A 20,274-nucleotide genomic window follows, 5' to 3' on the forward strand; every position below is an offset into this window, starting at 1 on the left:
CTATTATAGAAACAGTGCAATTCTGTGAACCTTTATTTAGTTTTTTTATTTTAAAATAGTTTTATTTTTATAAAATTGAAAAAAAAATAATTTAGTGGTTGCTGTTGAATGAACACTTAGCAAATATATTCGTCAATTGTAATGAAAAAAAAAGAAGGTGAGATCAAAACAAAGATGATTATATTTTAGAAAACATTCAAAGAATGATTCTTATTTTTGTAAAATATTACATATATAATTAAAGTTTCAATCAAATAACAATATTTAAAGTACTTAAAAATATAATTTTATAAAAATAAGTTATATTAATTAAAATATCTTTTTTTAATAATTTAATAAATAATAACAATAAGCTGTAAATGGATATTGAATGGTGCCTGAGTTAAGCCGCTAGGACTCGTTGGGCCGTATTGTAGCTAAGGCCCAATGAAAGGATGATTGTAATACTTCAAATCATAATTTACATATAATCTAATTCATAATTTTACAATAAAAAAAGTTATAATTCTCAAATACTGAGATTTGAGATTTTCAATTCAATCGCATCGCAGTAGTCAAAATTCTTTTTCTCTCTCAAAATTAACGAGTAGAGCCCGTGATTAATTAATAATGAGATTTGAAATTTATAAGGAGATTTTTTTTTTTAGTGTAGAGAGAGAAGCATATTATCAGCATATTAAAAATTATATAAAAAAAATTTATTTAGAGCTTTAGGGGAGATCAGCTACTTTAACGGTGCTCTAGTGTCGATTTCATAGATATAGAAAAAAATAAATATATATTAGGAGTATAGTGAGATAAACTTAAGGTCATCGGTTCTTAAAAATCAACCTCTGACAATTATATCAGAGATGTCATGCATTACACTTTGGGGGTTAATTTAAAGCTCTATAAAAATGATTAATCAGGCTGGGTAACATTGAATTTGGGGTGACCGGCCCGACCCTATGGAAGTTTCTTACCGGCCACTAGGGTAAATCGAGAAGTGATCGCAGTGGGCAACCCAGTAGCCCAGTATCATTTAGTTACGTGCCCTACTTGGAGGAAATTTTTTTACAAATTCGTCATACCTGAGGCTCGAACTATGGATGCTTGGGTGATAATCTAAATGTTCTGTCACTACATCATAGCCCCGGGGGGCTAATTTAAAACTCTAAGAAAAAATGATTAATCGAGCTGGGTAACATCGAGTCTGGGATGACCAGTCCGGCCCCACGGAAGTTTCCCACCGGCTATCAGGGTAAATCGGGAAGCGCTTGCAGTGGGCAGCCCAGGAGCTCAACATCCTTTAGTTGTGTGCCCCATTTGGAGAAAAAAATTCCTATAAATTCGCCATAACTGAGGCTCGAATCGTGAATATCTGGGTGTTAACCTGAATACCCTACCGCTACATCATAACCCTGAGGGCTAATTTAAAGCTCTAAGAGCATCTATAACAGGACGTTTTTAAAGAAATTTGTAAAACGAAAAACATAGAAAAAACTCTAATTATTATAGATAAGGTTTGTTGTTTGTAATTTAAGGGTGTGTTTGATTTATTTCAAATTATCATATATATATATATATATATATATATATAATATTACATAGAACAAAATATAATCTAATATTGTTTGATTCAACTTAACTCCGCCCATGATGACCAGTCATGGCCGGTCCCAAGCCCGGATAAAGGAAGAGGGTTGCGTTAGGTTGCCAGCCAGCGTCAAACTATGGCAAAATTTCATGAAAGATTGTTTGATTCAACTTAGGTAATATAATAAAAATTTATTCGATTAAAGATTTTAATATATAACTTAGTTTAATATTTTACTGTATTACCTCGGTTACAAAATCAATTGATGCAGTGATAAGGGAGAGTCCACCTATCACGGATCAATTGACACAGTGTCGGTCAAAGTCAAGGCGGTCAACGCTGGGGATTACAGAAAGAGCCTCTGTCAAAGGTAGTTGTCTGGTTATCCCAGTCGGTAAAGGAGTGGTCGAGCGGATCACCCGACCGGTCAGACAAATGGACATCATAGGTTGGTCGGACGAATGGACAAACCCGCAGTCGGTTGTTTCGGTCGGCATAAAAACGAGCTGCTCAAAATGCCCGTTCGGTATAAGGAATGACATTACACAGGAGGGAACGAGAAAATAAAAGAGAACACTCCATCTATCATTAAATATGAAGAAGTCAAGACAAAGAAGAATACTCCATCTATCATTAATGCACAGAAGTCAAGACAAAGAAGTCTTCATCTGCAATTAATATCATTAAATAAAGGAAGATGAACGATCACAAATAAAGGAACCCCTTCTTTGGTTTGACTTTGTTTTGCAGAATTAAGGTCTTCATCCCATCAATAGTCACCTCATCCCCGGCTTTCCAAGATATTAGAGCAACAGTAACAGGCATTGGCCGATCGACCAACATGTGATCCTGCTGCCTCTATAGCAGGTCGACAGGTTGAAAGAGGAGATCGAGTAGATCAACTTTCCGCTTGGGAGCTAAATAGGAGACCGATCAACTCCTATGGGGACTCCCGTAATACGACAGCCCCTTCGATCGAGCGTTATCGTGGGTGTAGGACCGTTGCGGTCGGCTAGAAGGGAGTTGTTGAGTAGTCCTGTAAAAAACAAAAACAAGAACACCCTTCTCGAACTCTTTAAGCTAACACTTGCATAAATAAAGCAAAGCAATAATTAAAATCATAAAGAACGAGACACAAGCTATTTACTTGGTTACAACCGATATGGTTGTTAATCCAAGGAAGTTGAAAGCACTAGAATACTCCTTCAGGCGGAGAAGCCTCGTACAACAATGAAGCGCAGAAACAGAAGCTTAACTCTAAACTAAAGCACACAAGTGTTGGGATTACAATTCGTGAGTTCGTTGAAAAACTTCTAGACCAAGGCTATATTTATAGCCTTGGTCGGGACACCCCGAAGGGTTCCGGGAGCCTTGGGGGGATAAAACTTTATCCCCCAACGTCCAGATAGCGAAAGACTCGTTCTGGTCAAACTTCGACTTCCGGGTGCCTCGGTACATTCCAGGCGCCCCGGAGCAGTTCGAGCACCCCGGTACATTCCGGGCACCCCGGTCAGCTCCGGGTGTCCCGAAGGGAAAATTCAACCTCGTTGACTTTTTCCAACCCCGGGTCTTTTGCTCCGTTCGCTTGGGTGATCTCTGCCATCCGAAAAAGGGCTCACCCGAACCCAAGTTCCGGTCTTCTCGAGCAGGCTTTCGCTCCGGCTTCTCGTCGCTCATAATTGCTGTGTGCTTCCTTCTCGTCCGCCAGCGTACTCATCCGCAGTTTTCGTCCCTCGGTCGCATCCCATGCTGACCTTCTCGCTAGCTGCGTCTCTTGCTCCCCGAGCAATCTTCCGCTCCGGCTTTCGTCCCTCGGAACCACCACACGCTTCCTTCTCGTCCACCGGGGTACTCTTCCGCAGCGCCTCGTCCCTCGGACGCACCGCGTGCTGTCCTTCTCGCTAGCTGTGTCTTCCGCTCGACTACCTGTGCTCCCAAGTTTGTGTACACTTAGACACAGGGTTAGAAACACACAGGACCTAACTTAACTTGCTGATCACACCAAAACAACCTTGGGGTTCCAACAGTGGGCTCCCCTAGAAGAAAGGGGCCCAGCGGATAGAGACCGGGGATCTTCCTCAGATGAGGCGCTCGTACGAGATGCACGAAAGGGAAAAGCACCAAGGGAAGACAACTCGCCCGAGCGAGTCAATCAACAATTTTTGGAGGAGATCCTAAATGACCCTCTGCCAAAGCATTACACCCCGTTGACGATCGGGGAGTACAGTGGAGCGACCAATCCCGACAATCATTTGACCAAGTTTGACAACACAATCACCCTTCTCCAGTACACGGACAGGGTGAAATGTCGAGTCTTCCTTACCACTCTATTTGGATCGGCGCAATGGTGGTTCAAACGGTTGCCGAACAGCTCGATCCACAGCTTTAAGGACTTCCGAGCGGCATTCCTACATCACTTTGCTAGTAGTCGCCACCACCAGAAGACGAGCGTGAATCTGTTCTCGCTGAAGCAAGGGCCCCGAGAGGCCTTGAGGGCATATATCCAGCGTTCAATCAGGTAGCGATGGGCATTACGACAGTCTCCTCAGATGTGTTGGTGAAAACCTTTACCCAAGTGCTCACTAAGGGAGAGTTATTCCAATCGCTCATTCGGTGGTCGTTGAAAGACTGTGGTCATCTCCAAAAGAAGGTCAATGAATACACTAATGTGGAAGAAGCTCAGGTGACAAGAAAGAAGAAGACGACCCCTGAGCCCGCAGGAGCATTCGAGCGGTGTCAACCGAGCAGTCATCAACCACCTAAGGGGCCTCAGTTGGGAGCCGCTCCACACCAGGAGACTAGGCCACATGCCGTGCAGCAGGTGGCGACCGCTCGTCCAAGAGGCAAGAGGTGGGCACCGATGTTTTGCACCTTCCACCAGTTGACGATGCACAACACCTGGGACTGCTACGACCTGGCAGCTAGTAGGTCGGTTCCGTGCGGATATCGCAGTCAATCGCCACTTCCAGACCAGCGTCACCGAAGCCGATCTGCAGAACGAAGGAAGAAGGAAAGGACGACCGAGCCACTCCACCACCAACTACAAAGGGACTGAATCCCTGCCCGAGCCTCTTCCGAATGGACTAGACCGTCCGCAAGGGAAGAAGAGAACCGGAGTAACGCCACTCGGGAGGAGATAGGAATGATCGTCGGTGGGACGACCAACGGAGATTTTAACCGAGCAAGGAAGTTGCATGCGTGGTGGCTCGAGATCCACGTTGTTGGTTGCAGCAAGGAGAAAGCTAAGGGACCTGAGATTAGCTTCGGTCCTAAGGATTTGGAGGGAGTGGAGGTCTCCCACGATGATGCATTAATCATCCGAGTGGTAATTGCCAATTAATTATACAGTCCATCGAACTTTTATTGATATAGGGAGCTTGGTAAATATCATATACAGGAAGACATTCGATTAATTACAAATTGACCAGAGTGAACTGATGACAATGACGACTCCACTCTACGACTTCACGAGCAACGAAGTGTTTCCGATCAGCCAAATCAAGTTGGCCATCTCACTAGGAGAAGAACCTCTGAAGTGGATAAGGACCATAAATTTCATAGTGGTTGATGCGCCCTCAACCTATAACATCATTTTGGGTCGACCGACACTCAATGAGTTCCCAAGCGGTGGTGTCCACCTACTGCCAGAAGATCAAATTCTCGGTGGACGGTAAGATAGGAGAAGTCAAAGGAGACCAGTTAGTCTCTTGACGATGCTACATTGAGATGGTTAAGTCTGAAGCAAGAGTCGCTCGGAAAAACTCACGTTTGGAGGTAAACGCCATCATTGAAAAACCCCCCACGCTGGTTTACGAAGAAAAAGAAGAAGCTCATATCCACCCTTATCGCTCGGAAGCAACTACCTTCATCGCTGCCGATCTAGAGGGCGAGAAAAAGGCGGAGATGGTAGCCTGCCTCAGACAAAATCATGATATGTTCGCTTAGGCGACACATGAGCTTTCCGGCATTTTGCCAAGTGTGGCTCAGCACGAGCTACACGTTTGACCAAACACTCGGCCAGCAAAATAAAAGAAAAGGGACTTTAGCACAGAATAGAACTTCGCCATCTGAGCGGAGATAGACAAATTGCTAGAGGTTGGCCACATACGGGAGGTACAATTTTCGAGATGGCTTGCTAACATTGTACTGGTCCCTAAGCTGGGCAATAAATGGAGGGTTTCCATATACTTCCGCGACTTGAATAAAGTGTGCCCAAAGAATTTTTATCTTCTACCCCGGATAGATCAAATGGTGGACTCTACGGCAGGCTACGAACTGATCTACATGCTCGACGCATATCACGGTTATCACCAAGTGCCGCTCGCATGAGAAGATCAAGAAAATGTTAGCTTTATCACGACCGACGGAATATTCTGCTACAACGTCATGCCGTTCGAACTAAAGAACGCCGACGCCACCTACCAGAGGCTCATGAACAAGGTGTTCTGGCGGTAGATTCGCCGCAATATAGAGGTATATGTCGACAACATATTAATAAAATCTCCAAGAGCTATTGATCTTTGCACGGACATCAAGGAGACTTGTCAACTCTGAGGGCTTATGGAATAAAGTTGAACCCGAACAAGTGTCTATTCAGTGCCAAGAGCGTCGATTCCTGGGATACATCTTCACTGAGCAAGGGATCAAGGCGAATCCGAGCAAGGTCAAGGCTCTGCAAGATATTCCACCGCCACGCAACTTGAAGGAAGCCCAACTGCTGACCGAGTGTATTACCACTCTGTTCAGATTCATATCCAAATCATCCAACCAAAGTCTACCATTCTTCAAGGTGCTGTGTCAGGCGATAAAATTCCAATGGGATGCGGAGTGCGATCGGGCATTCGAAGAGCCCAAAGATTATCTCAACTCCTTGCCTATATTAGCTAAGCCGAGCGCAAAAGAGTCACTCTGGATCTATCTGTCATCCATCAAAAATACGGACAGTTCAGCATTAGTTAAGACAAATGGATAAGAGCAACATCCCGTGTATTTTTTAAGTCGCATATTGAAAGACGTCGAATCCCGCTACACTGGTATGGAAAAGTTAGCTTACGCTTTGGTACTAGCCGCTCAGAGACTCCGCCCGTACTTCCTCTCCCATCCAATCATCCTGATGACCAACAGTACCTTGGGAAGAGTCCTCCTCAACCCAGAAGCATTCGATCGGCTGATCAAGTGGACAACTGAACTAAATGAGTTCGACATCCAATACCAGCCTCGAACGACGATAAAAGCTCAAGCCTTGGCTGATTTTATCACTGAAATCCAGAATGACGAGCTAGAAGAAACTTGGAGAATATATGTTGATGGCTCTTCCACCCGACCAGGCAGCGGGATCGGCATCCTACTCATTTCCCCAAGGGAAGACCGAATGCAACTTTCCATTCAGTTGGATTATCACGCCACCAATAATGAGGTTGAGTATGAAGCCCTGATAGCCGACTTGCAAGCAGCACGACATGTCGGAGCCGCAAAGGTCCTCATTCACTCGGACTCCCAGTTAGCCGTTCAGCAGCTGGCGGGGGCATTCGAGATTAGCAGCCCCCGACTCAAGTTATATGCAGAAGTCTTCGAGAAGCTAAAGATAAATTTTTAAGAAGTCACTATGCAGAAAATCCCTTGATCGGACAACCAAGAAGCAAATAAACTGGCTAAGTTAGCTAGTTCATTATCATCGTTCATGATCAGCCAGCCGATTGAGCAGGTTTCTTTGGTGGTGCATATTGACCGGATGGAGGGAGTTGTCTTTCCAAGTGACTAGAGAACACCGTTAATCGAATTTCTCCGATTGGGTAGTACGTCGGCCGACCAAGAGGTGGTGCGTCTATTAAAGAAGAGGGATGGACTGTTCACCTTGGTCGGAGATCAACTGTATAAAAGAGTCTTCTCTAGGCCCTTGCTCAAGTGTGTTGGACCAGACGACGCAGCGTACATCTTGCAAGAAGTGCACCAAGGCTCCTGTGGAAGTCATCTAGGTGGGCGTTCACTAGCTCGAAAGATTCTCCTGACCGGATACTTCTAGCCAACTCTCCAAGAGGATGTCGCTCGGACGACAACCACATGTCTGCCCTGCCAAAAGTATCACAATATTTCACACCGACCGACCGAAGAGATGAAATCATCCACGGTATCTTGCCCGTTCAACCAATGGGGCATAGACATCGTAGGACCATTTCCCATGGCGATGGGTCAACAAAGGTTCCTGCTCATTGTTGTGGACTACTTTTCAAAATGGGTGGAGACTGAGCCCCTGGCAAAGATAATGTTGGATCGAAAAGAATTTAGATATCTCCACAATTACATGATATTGTCCACTTTGGGCTTAAGCCCTCATGATTTTGCTCTTGGGTTCTACCCAAAAGGCCTCATACTAATGGAGATATCTTTTCTCTTATAAACTCATGATCTTTTTCATGTGTTTTCAATGTGGGACAATGTTTGCAACCTTGCAACTCCAACAATCCCCCCCCTCAAACAAAGGACTACAAGCTTCCCACGTCCGATCCTCGACCCACCAGGTCTTCTTGCCTCTCGGTCCACCTGACCTACTAGGACTTCCTTGCCTTACCGCAACTAGGACTTCTTGCCTGGTATCTGGTCCTCTTGATCCGAACATAGGAGCCTCCACTTTCTTTGTTCGAGGTCAATATTATACCCACATGGCTCAATCAGACCATAGCTCTTGTGCACAGTCGGCGGCTAAACCTTCTGGCAGTCCGGACTCTGATACCAATTGTTGGATCGAAAAGAATTTAGATTTCTCCATAATTACATGATATTGTCCACTTTGCGCCTAAGCCCTCATGGTTTTGCTCTTGGGTTCTATCCAAAAGGCCTCATGTCAATGGAGATATCTTTTCTCTTATAAACTCATGATCTTTCCCATGTGTTTTCAATGTGGGACTATGTTTGCAACCTTGCAACCCCAACAGATAAGTGAGCACATGTTTATCAAGTTCATCTGACAGAACATCCTTTGTCGGTTCGGCATCCCCCGCCGGCTCATCTCGGATAACGGGAGGCAGTTCATAGGTCAGAAGCTCATGGAGTGGTGTGATGGCTATGACATCCTGCAAGCCTTCACCTCAGTCGCATACCCCCAGAGCAACGACCAGGTGGAGGTCACAAACCGAGAGATCCTTAGAGGTTTATGAACTCGGCTCCACCACGCAGGAGGTAGCTGGGTCGACGAGCTCTTAAGTGTCTTGTGGGTACTTCGCACGACTCCAAAGGAGGCGACCGACGTAATACCATTCCAGCTAGTGTACGGAGGAGAAGCGGTGGTTCCTATAGAGGTTGGAGTAGAATCCGATCGGATGCGACTCTACGACGAGGGAAATGGCGAGCGAAGGTTAATGGAGCTTGACTTGGTGGATGAAGCGCGGGATAAAGTGGTCGTTAGTAATGGCTTACCGACAGCGAATGAGGCAGAACTACAACAGGAGGGTGATCCCAAGGTCCTTCTAGGTAGGTGATCTGGTGTGGAAGAAAATCAAGTCGGTCAATGACATCACCAAACTCGAGGTACCATGGGTGGGACCTTACAAGGTCATACAGAAACTCCGCTTGAGGGCCTATAATTTGGAAGACCAAAACGGTGGATGACTCGAGCGACCGTGGAGCGCGAATCATCTCCAATCCTACAGACTCGGGCGAGAGGTGAGTGAGCAAATATAAATGTACTTGTGTATATGTTGGATCATGAGTGAATCGATAGAGGGGGTGAATATCAAAAAACGTTCGAAGGCGAGTAGGCACAGCGGAAAAGAAAGAATAAGCCAAAGAGAACACAAGGATTTACTTGGTTCGGAGCCTTTGGCGACTCCTACTCCAAGACCCGCACACGAGGGTGCTTTCGATGGACAATCACTATCAACTCGAAAATAGAATTACAAGATTAAAGTACAGGAATTGATAGAAAGAAAATACCAATAAATATAAAACAATAGAAAGGAGCAGAGCTTTGTCGGAGTAGCGTCGCAGGAGCACAGGAGAGCAGATCGTCAATTCTGAGTTGTGTGTTGAGCTCCACCTTTGACCCTCCTTTTATAGGATGCTCGGGGCGCCTGGATCCCTTCCGGGTGCCCTGGTGTGACGTAGCAGTCCCAACCAGTGAGCTCCACGTGTCGACGCCGTGTCTTGGATAAAACTTACCTCCGGGCGCCCGAATCCCTTCCGGGCGCCCGGACCACCTTTCTCCAGAAAACATCTTCTCCTACAAGACAAGGTTAGTCCGAGGCAAATAAATAATGTATATCCTACAAAGCAAAGTAAAGTATTAGCACATTTTGTAATTAGACAGAAGGAGTATGACTTAGATTCCGTCTCTCTGAGACCGGAATCTAGTCAAGATCTCGACTTAGAGTTCCGAAATGATTCTAAGTTGGATCGGCGCCTAAGTTCCCCTCCCGGGAATGTGTCCTCACAGTCACTCCCTTCCAGTGACTTACCTTTACTCACCTGCCAGACGTCTGGTCAGCCCTTCGACCCGTCTGGACTTCTCGCCAGCTATTCGATCAGCCCGTCGACCTAGCTAGACTTCGTGTCAAGCGTCCGGTCAGCCCGTCGACCCGCTTGAACTTATCGCCAGCTATCCGGTCGGCCCGTTGACCTAGCTGGGCTTCATGCCAGACATCCGGTCAGCCCGTCGACCTGTCTGGACTTCGTCTGCATACTCGATCAGAGTGTTATACAACGACAAATCTAACTTAACCTAATTTGTCATTCATCAAAACCTGAGTTAGACCATTAGTGATAACCACACCAATAGTATATGCCTTCTAGATGCATGACCGACATGAATAAAAACCAAAGCTTTCCAGACTCTGGTTGACCAGGACAAGTTAAAAGTCGAGCGGCGACTATAAACCTCTGTCTTCGTCAACGGTCAAGTAGCGACCTTAAAACCTTGTCTCCATCAACAGTTGAGCGGCGACTATAAAGCTCTGTCTCCATCAATGGTCGAGCAGCGACCTTAAACCCTTGTCTCCATCAACGGTCGAGCGATGACCTTAAACCCTTGTCTCCATCAACGGTCGAGCGTCGAATCTAAAAACAGCCGACCGGGAACATGCGCTACTCAAAAGCTCCAAGTTTTCAAAATAAGGTGACCGATCGGAGGGTTCTAAAACCACACTTAAAAGTATAAACAACTCATAGTTTCGCTCGGGTTTGCGCGGTAACACGTGAACGACTAAAATGCAAGTCAAACCGAAAAATGCCAAATGAAGGGATGAATGAACAAGAAAAGTTTGTCGGACGAGCGATCATTCATTAACACTTGCATGAGGATTACAAACATGCATGAAGGGCAATATAAAATCATTCGAGCAAGATCACTCCAGATAATCCAAGGCATTATCAAGCAACGACTCAGTTAGCTTGTCCTGGCTAATAACCTTGCTCATCAGAGCGACAAGGAGGTAGCCGCCTTCCTTGAGTTGGCCGAGAATCCCGTCGATCGTAAGGTCGAACAGACGAAGTGCCTGATCGACATTCAAGAGGCTTCTAACTCTGCCTTCAGTGCCACCAACTCCTCATCATTTGTAGCGAGCTGGGTTTTCATGGCAGTCTGCTTGGCCGACCGTCCGTCCTGCTCTGCCTTCAAGGTAGCCTCAGCTTCCTTCAAGTTTTGGGTCAACACTCGAAACTCTTTATTTTTGATCTCCAGATCTTCAATAGCCCAGAGCTTCCTAGTGTTGGTTGAATGGATTTTAGATTCAAAGGTGTTGGCTTAGCTTTTTGGGTGGCCTGCTTGGCTTTTTTTCCCTTGTCCGCCTCCAGCTGCTCGGCGCTGTTAGCCAGATCGGCTCTTAGTTGAGCCATCTCAGCATTCATCTACTCCAGCTATGCCTGGAAGAAAATGATTGGCCGCTCGGCGCACTCAGGTGTTTAACTTTCTGTTCCAAAAAAATAAGCCTTTGACACATGGCTAAGCTCTCTATCCAATACTACGAGGAACCAAGAGATTATAAGAGTTGATTAGAGATAAATTAAGAACATACAAAAGTATAACAACTTACCCCAGTGGACATTTGGGTATGACTATCCGCGAGTGCCCCCGGAGGTATGACCGCTGCACGGGCTCGAGCGTCAGCCTATATTTGTGTGAGAGACCCCTGAATGATTATCTGGTGCTCATGATTCAGCATCGTCCGACTCACGCCATTCCTCAGTCGGAAGATAGATAACCACCGTTATGTGGCGTCAGTCGCTCGGGGCTGATTGGGTCGAGGTTGCTCTGCCGGACAACCGAGACGTTGACGCCGGTCGGATGCCAGACTTTTGAATCTTCGGTGGTGGCGGCATAAAAGCAATTGACGGCGCGTAAATAGTTCCCTGTGGCAGACCGGATAAGGATGGTGTCCGATCAGATGATGTAGGGAGAACGGTCACCGTGGCGGGAGCTGGCATCAAGATTTAAACTCGCTCGTCGGAAGGAAGGCACGGGCTAGTTCTGGTGGGAGTCCACACCACGGAGGAAGTGGATCGCGATGTAGTCTCCACCCAGCGCCTCTTGCAACTTATCAGTGGTTCCTCAAAAGAGGCCAAGTCCGACACCCCCTCAATCGGAATCACTGACAGCTGTGCAGAGGGAGGATTCGATGCACCAACAGCTCCACCACTGGGCGTTTGGCTGGCTATCCCTTCGCTCACTAGGGATGACGCTCCCTCATTCTCTCAAAGAGAATCTTCTTGTGAGCCGGTCGGTTGCAAACCGCGGCTCTCCAACTCAGCCACGTCCGCAACATTGATCTCTGCGTCCGCAAGTTTGGCTTTGCCGGCCAAACACGCCCTTAGCATTATGTGAGCTGCAAAAATGGAGAAACAATCAGTTAGATTCAATGAGAAGGATGACAAAGAGCATACCTAAGCTGGTCAGGAGCTTCATGCGGATTGAGCTCAAGCCGAACACGTAGAGGGCTCCCTCATGCAGCAATTTATGGATATAGTATTTTTGCCCGGCCAATTGTGAAGTTACATGGAGGTAGTCCAATCGACTCTTGTATTTCTTGAGCTTTAGAGGGTTCGGCGCCACTAATTGCCATCTGGTCGAGAAATCCAGCTGCTCGGGAAAGTGAACGAAAAAGTAATAGTCCTTCCAATGCTTGTTAGAGGACGACATCTTGTTAAAGAAAACTAGGCTCACTCGGGTTTGGAAGAGAAAAGTCCTCGATTCGAACAATTTGGGATAATAAAAATAGTGAAAGAGTCGAGGAGTGAGGGGAATGTCGTACAGGAAGAACAGAATGACAACCCTGCACAACAGTCGAAAGGAGTTACACACTAGTTGATGGAGAAAAATACAGAAATATTTACAAATAGCAGAAAAGAAAGGGTGGATCGGAAACCATAGACTAGCAATAAATTGGTCCCTAAAAAATGTTACAAAATCGGGCGGCGGTTCGTTCGGACGGTCAAAGGCAGAGGAAAGACCAATTTGATAGTTAGGCAAAATTTCATATGCAACCTTCAAACTCTCTGCATCGCCTGCGTCAAACCTAGACTGAATGGAGGTGTACCAGAGTCCAAGGACGACGACAGGAGATTGAGATGAGCTTGCCATCGAGAGAACGAAAGAACAAGATCGAAGATGAACGATAAAGGAACACTAAATCGAATCGATAAAAGAACCTTACAAGGAAGATCACACAGAATCGATCAAAGAAGCTTACAGGGAGACCACAGGAGTACAGGGAGACCACCAACGAAGAAGCGGAATGCTACAGCGGTGAAGCTCGAAGACGAAGGCACGAAGTGGAGAAGATGATGACACACGCGAGGCTTATAAACCTCACGGTCGGTCGCTCTCAACCGTTCGATTCAAGGTTTCGAAAACCTAAAAGAAGATCTGACCATGGAATTCGAAAAGGCGCTAGTCATGTCAGCAGAGGATATTCGCCTGTCTTGTCAGGCGTGCGGCGGTAAAAAGAGGGACACATGACATGCGATTACCGGACAACATTTAATGAACTTAATTAAAAGGGATGACTGCGTGCTCGACCATAATTGTCAAGGATTTGCACAGGCTTCGAGAAATGTGGATGATGTCGACAATGACCGCGCTCGCTCGAAGAAGCACATTTGGAGAATTCTCAAAGTATTGCCGCTCATCATCTTGCTCTACATAGAGAATGGGTTACCAGACCGATCATCCATTTGCCATGGTTAGACAATGATCGAGCGACGTTGGTTGATGCGTCGATCAGATACTAGGGACCGAACACTCCGATCGGACGTAGAAATCACTAGGAAACCAGTTGTCCAGTCAGTCGGACCTGTAGCCTCCTTCGACTAGATTTGAGGGGGAGTCTTGTGAAGCGGCGATAAAGGAGAGTCCACCTGTCACGGCTCATTAACACGGCGCCGATCAAAGTCAAGGCGATCAACGTCGGGGCTTACGGAAAGAGCCTCGACCAAAGGTGGTTGTCTGGTTATTCCGGTCGGCAAAGGAGTGGCCGAGCAGATCACCCGGCCGGTCAGACGAATGCTCATCATTGGCGGGTCAGACGAATGCACATCATTGGCCGGTCAGATGAATGGACAAACCTGCAACCGGTTGTTTCGATCGGCAAGAAAACGAGTTGCTCGGAACGCCTGTCCAACGTAAGGAATGACATTACACAGGAGAGGACGAGAAAATAAAATAAAAAAATACTCCGTCTATCATTAAATATTAAGAAGCCAAGACAAAGAAAGACATTCTATCTATCATTAATGTACGGAAGTCAAGACAAAGAAGTCTTCCTCTGGTAATTAATATTATTAAATAAGGGCAAATGAACTATCACAAAGAAAGGTATAAAATGGTACGTTATGCATGAGGAAATGCAAGATTTATCTATTTCTTGATTACTCATTCTCTCTTCTTGATTCTAACTTGAGCGTCGGAAGGTCAACGCCAAGGATCTCTTCCCTGGTTTGACTTTGTTTTGTAAGATTGAAGTCTTCATCCCATCAGTAGTCACCCCATCCTCGACTTTACAGCTTCCCTCATTCGTACAAGATCACCAACCATATATATTATTATTATTTTAAACTTTAGTATTGTTTATATATATATAATCACATATTTTTATTTAGTTTTTATAATTTTAAATATTATTTTTGTTATAACAATTTTAAATGTATTTTTATTCAAAATATAAATTTAGGAGTATATTTTTAGCCAAAAAAATTTATTAATCTGGAATAAAAAAAGCTTACTTTTCCAAATCTTTTTTATTTAAAAGTACATGATACTTTTATCTACATGTCTAGTATGAATCATTACTTAAAAATATTATCTAAATCAAATTAAATTTTAATTGATAATTTTAGATGAATAATAAAGATCATCAAGGATAATTTTCAACAAAAAAAATATCTTAAGAGTAATAGTAAAATTTCACTTATTCTTTTATCTCAAAATTAATAATATAAGTGGGGCCGATAATTAATAATACATTAAAAGATTGATAATGTAGGGTTCATAACAAGGAGATTTTTTTTATTACGGGGAGAACAATAAATTTTTATATGACAGATAATTTATTTGACACTAAAAAAACTCATATAGAGCTCACAGGATGTCCTGATATGTATAATTTATACTCCAAATTTAAATTTGGTGGGTAAATAAGAAAACGATCGTCTACTGTCATACCACAGACATGATATCGTGTTAAAATAATTAGGTAAAAAAAAATCAGAGTTCGAATTTCAGTAAAAATGAATATTTTGAACGTTAAATTGTATTTCAAATTTACTGGATAAGTAAATTATAAAAGACTAACTCCAAAATTTATCTAATAAAACTTAATGAGATACATAGAAAGGTTATGTTATCGCATGCTCGTGACGACCGACGTGTCCTTTACCATGCAGGTTATTCTATTGAATCCAAAATGTACACACACCCACATGCTCCCACCTCTAAAAAGTTAATTATATTCTAAATTTTTATTTAAAAATAAAATAAAATAAAATTATCTATCATAAATGCATAATAGGTTACGAGCCCACAGTCATCCAAGATAATAATAAGTAGTGACATATAGAACGAGCGATTTCGTCTTTCGTCACATAATCCGTTACGTGACTATAAATTATAGTTTAAATATTGTATTATCGCATTGCATGCATCATGCATTCATGGATGGCACCATGGTAGCAATCTGCTTCCTCTCGTACAGCTACAAAAACTAAGTGCAATAGTAGTTAGACGCTAGTGCCGCCGTTGCCATTGGGCTGTTCTTCGGTTGAGATGGCCGGAGATCCTTTGTCGTCGCCGCCGTCGGCTGTTCTTGAAGAGATGACGACCAAGAAGACTTACGAACTTTCCGCTCACTCCATCTTCTACGCCAGGCCCGCCGCTGCCATCGATGCCCTGAAGCTACTCGTCCTTGGGCCATGTCGCCCCTCCCCGCCACCACACTACATCCTCCGCGACGTCTCCCTCACCGCCCGCCCTGGCGAGCTCCTCGCCGTCGTCGGGCCCAGCGGCGCCGGGAAGTCCACCCTCCTCGATATCCTCGCCGCCTGCACCGCCCCCACCGCAGGTCATCTCCGTCTTAACTCCTCCCCTCTCCATTCTGCCTCCTTCCGCCGCCTCTCCGCCCACGTCCCCCAGCACGATGCCTCCCTCCCGCTCCTCACCGTCGCCGAGACCTTCGCCTTCGCCGCCCGCCTCCTTCTCCCCCGCCTCTCCTCCTCCGCCACCGACACCGTCATCGCCTCCCTCCTCGCTGACCTACGCCTCTCCCACCTCGCCCGGACCCGCCTCTCCGGAAACCTCTCCGGCGGCGAACGCCGCCGCGTCTCCATCGGCCTCAGCCTCCTCCGCGACCCCGCCGTGCTGCTCCTCGACGAGCCCACCTCCGGCCTCGACAGTTCCTCTGCCCACCTGGTCCTCCAGTCGCTCCGCGGCGTCGCCGCCTCGCGCCGCACCACCGTCGTCCTCTCCATCCACCAGCCCAGCGCCCGCCTCCTCTCCTCCATTGATTCACTCCTCCTCCTCTCCAAGGGCTGCGTCATCCACCACGGTTCTCTCTCCGCCCTCGATCACTCCCTGCTCTCCTCCGGCTTCGCCGTGCCCGCGCAGCTCAACCCCCTCGAATACGCCATGGAGGTACTCGATGAAATGCCCCACCCAACCACCACAGCCATCATAGCCCAGAAAGCCGCCTCCGCCAGGTTAAAGATCATCTCCAAGATTCCCAAAGAAGAAGAAGAAGACGACGATGACATACCCGTGCATTATTCGAGTTCCCGCCTGCGAGAAGTCGCCACCCTCTACGGCCGCTGCTGGAAATTGGTGTACCGCACGAAGCAGCTCCTCCTGGCGAACACGCTGGAAGCCCTAATCGTCGGCATCCTCCTCGGGACAATCTACATCGACTTGGGCTTCAACGACGAGGGCGTCGTGAAGCGGCTCGGCCTTTTCGCCTTCACCCTCACCTTCCTCCTCTCCACCACCACCGAAACCCTCCCGATCTTCGTAGGCGAGCGCCCGATCCTCCTCCGGGAGACCTCATCCGGCCTCTACCGACTCTCCTCCCATCTCGTCGCCGGCACCCTCGTCTTCCTGCCCTACCTCCTCGCGATCTCCCTCCTCTACGCCGCCGCGGTCTACTTCCTAGCTGGGCTCTGCGCCTCCTGGGCCGCCTTCGCCGACTTCGTTCTGGTCGTCTGGGCGCTCGTCCTCACCGGCAACTCCTTCGTGCTGTTCGTGAGCGCGATGGCGCCGGACTACATCGCCGGGACGTCGCTGGTGACCCTGTCGCTGGCGGGCTTCTTCCTCTTCTCCGGCTACTTCATCTCGAAGGAGAGCATGCCCAGCTTCTGGGTGTTCGCGCACTACCTGTCGCCGTACAAGTACGGTCTGGACGCGCTGCTGGCGAACGAGTACAGCTGCCAGGCGCGCCGCTGCTTCGGGCGGTCTGGCGTGGAGATGGGCGGCGCGTGCCTGGTGACCGGCAGCGATGTGTTGCAACGCCGAGGGCTAAGCGGCAGCGAGGGGTGGGCCAACCTCCAGGTGTTGGCCGGCCTCTTTGTCTTCTACCGCGTCCTCTACTGGGCCGTCCTCTGCAGACGCGCGTCTTCTTCCTCTTAACTAGTAATTAATTTTTGGTGGTTTGGATCATTAGATCCCATCGACGATCGATCAATTGTGTGTATTAATCAGCTCAACCTATAATAATTGATGCTCACTGTTTGTAATAATTTCTTCGCTTTCATTCTCAACTACTGCAATTCCCGACGTTCGCCTCGCGTAGCTATCAATTATCCGCACTTGGTTTTCTGGATAAAGCGGCCAGCTCCAAACTCGTGGTGGAGCCCGGGAACATATCTATAAAGTCAATTTCAGGGCATATTTTCGATCCATCGCATTCCAACGCTTCTTTTTCTCGGCACAAGTTCTTTCAGGTCCGAATAACAAATTAATTATAAATTAATTTAATGGCGTACCCATTAGTACTGGAGGATCATGAAAGCAATCTCCACCACGAGTTTGGAGCTGGGGCCCGATGCTAGCGAAGGAACACTAGCGAGAGGAAACTGGTGGCTGGGAAGAGTTTGGACGTTGCGGCGTGGCTACTCGTCGTCTCGAAGTGGCAGCTGAGTGGGTGGTGGATATCAGTCACAGGAAGGGAGTGAGTTCACGGGTTCTTGGGCGTTTCCGCTCGCATGCACGTGATCTCCGCCTTCAGCGACGTCCTCCTGACCTCGCTCTGCCAAGCCGATGCGCCGTGCAATGCCACGCTGTCATGAATGAGAATCATTCCATTGCCAACTCAGCCCCACCGCCACCGTCATTTAGAACAAGATCTAGGAGCTCTGCTCCCGTAACTGGTGGATCTGACTGTTATAGAAAGTAGTTAATTATATGAGCCAAGGAGGCGAGCTCTTCCTCGTTCTAACAGTGGCGAAAAAAAAAAATTTGATGAATCATGTGTATATATATGATTCGGTCCGGAAGCTGATCAGAAGGACCGCCGGATGAGATGGATGAGATGTTGACTGAGTCGCGATGTCCCGGAGGGGGGTGTGCTGAGATGGCTCCCAAGTTGACCAAGTTTTCGGAAGTCCTCTGGTCAACGCTACCTGCAGCTAGCGACCGGGTTGACCCGGCCCCCGATACCCCGATGCTCGAGGCGGATCCAACGAATATATGAGTACCAGATTAAACCATAAAATAATGAAAATGTATATGAAATATGAACGAGGAACGTACCCTGGCCCAGGGGGGCGCCCACGGATGGGACGCGGCTCGAGTTGTCACGACCCGGAAGAGTAAATGACTCCGATCAGGCTGGAGAGCTGGATCTGACGACGAGAAGCTGAACGAGGCACGGACCTGGAGGACGAGCTGTAGGTCGGAATATAATACCAGTACGCAGACCGGGACACGAGATCGGTACGCAGACCGGGATAAGACACCGGTACGCAGACCGGGACACTAGGTCGGCACGTAGGCCGGGAAATAAACTTCGGCACGCAGGCCAGGATATAAAATCGGCACGCAGGCCAAGAAACAGGATCGGCACGTAGGCCGGGACATACTAACATCAGCACACATGCCCGAATACAACATAAACATACAATTTGAAATATAACGACTGCACGACGAACGAAATACGATGATGGCTCGAAAACCAGATCAATGCCGAAAGCGCACAACGGCGTGGATCGGATGTCGGCTGGACGTCGGAACTGTACGGCAGCACAGATCGGAGCATGACAATAACTGGGCTGCCAGCGACGTCATGGATCGGCCGACGGCTGCTGATGGTGTACTATGGAAAAGGGATGAAGGCGGCGACCCGAGCCCACTACGGTTGCTCAGAGTCGATGGTCGTCGTGCGAAGATGCGGGAGAGGACAACGGAGGAAAGACAACACTGAGTCGGCTCCGGCGAGGAGCGCACAGCTCCGGCGGAGGGAGAGGAGAAAGAGCAGAGGGAGGGCAGCGCTGGGTCGGCTCCGTCGAGGAGGGCGTGAGAGAGAGGGAGAACAGAAGGAGGAGGAGAGGTCGTCATGCTTGCTTGAGGACTCGTGAGTGCGGCATGGGTGGTCCAGCGAGCAGTGAAGCCAACGGCGGCAGCCTTCCATGCGTGAGGTGGCGGAGAAGACCTCTGTTGGTGTTGATGTCGATGACGCCAGCGACGGGAAAGAAGGGGGTGATGGCGACGACGTGAGGGAGCCAAGAGTTGGCGGCGGAGGAGAAGTGGAACGTCCTGCTGGAAGAAATGGAAGGAGCAGCCGATGACCGGCATCCTTGTCGACGGCAGCTGTGGAAAGGAAGAAGACAACCTCCACCTTTGCGACGGCGGCGACATGCGGCGAAGAGAAGGGCGAGGTGGCGACCGACGGTGCCTATCGGTGGGAGGAGGGGGAGAGTTGAGGAGAGGAGGTGTGGCGGCCGGCGATGGCGTCGTCTCCGGCGAGAAGCATGAGGAGGAAGGAGGAGTTGGCCGCTTCGTGGCGACGCACGAACGAAGAAAACCCCCTGGCGGCTGCTGTCCCACGGGCGTGAAGGGAGGGAGAGCTAAGAGACGTTGTTGGCGTTGTGTGGAGGAGGAAGAAGGAGGTGGCCGAAGGTCGGCGCCGGCGAGGAGAGCGAGAGAGAAGTCACCCCGTGGAGCAGCTACTGTGGCGGCGGAGAAAGCTACGAACCTCCTCCTCTCCCTGCATGCTACAGTGCATACTTAAAGCCCT

General features: G+C 47.7%; 1 protein-coding gene across 1 annotated transcript; it reads left to right on the plus strand.

Moving 5' to 3' along the window:
- Positions 1–15,661: 15,661 nt before the first annotated feature.
- Positions 15,662–17,800, plus strand: LOC122017458 (ABC transporter G family member 4-like). The gene has a single exon (XM_042575082.1). It carries the CDS (start codon positions 15,822–15,824, stop codon positions 17,667–17,669), a length of 1,848 nt encoding a protein of 615 aa, XP_042431016.1. The 5' UTR covers positions 15,662–15,821; the 3' UTR covers positions 17,670–17,800.
- The last annotated feature ends 2,474 nt before the right edge of the window (positions 17,801–20,274 follow it).

The sequence above is a fragment of the Zingiber officinale genome, chromosome 8B (genome assembly GCF_018446385.1).
Source record: "Zingiber officinale cultivar Zhangliang chromosome 8B, Zo_v1.1, whole genome shotgun sequence".
Classification (NCBI taxonomy): Eukaryota; Viridiplantae; Streptophyta; class Magnoliopsida; order Zingiberales; family Zingiberaceae; genus Zingiber; species Zingiber officinale.

What these genes read in the sequence shown, in the direction of transcription:
- LOC122017458 (XM_042575082.1), top strand. Translation starts at nt 15,822, where the DNA reads ATGGCCGGAGATCCTTTGTCGTCGCCGCCGTCGGCTGTTCTTGAAGAG.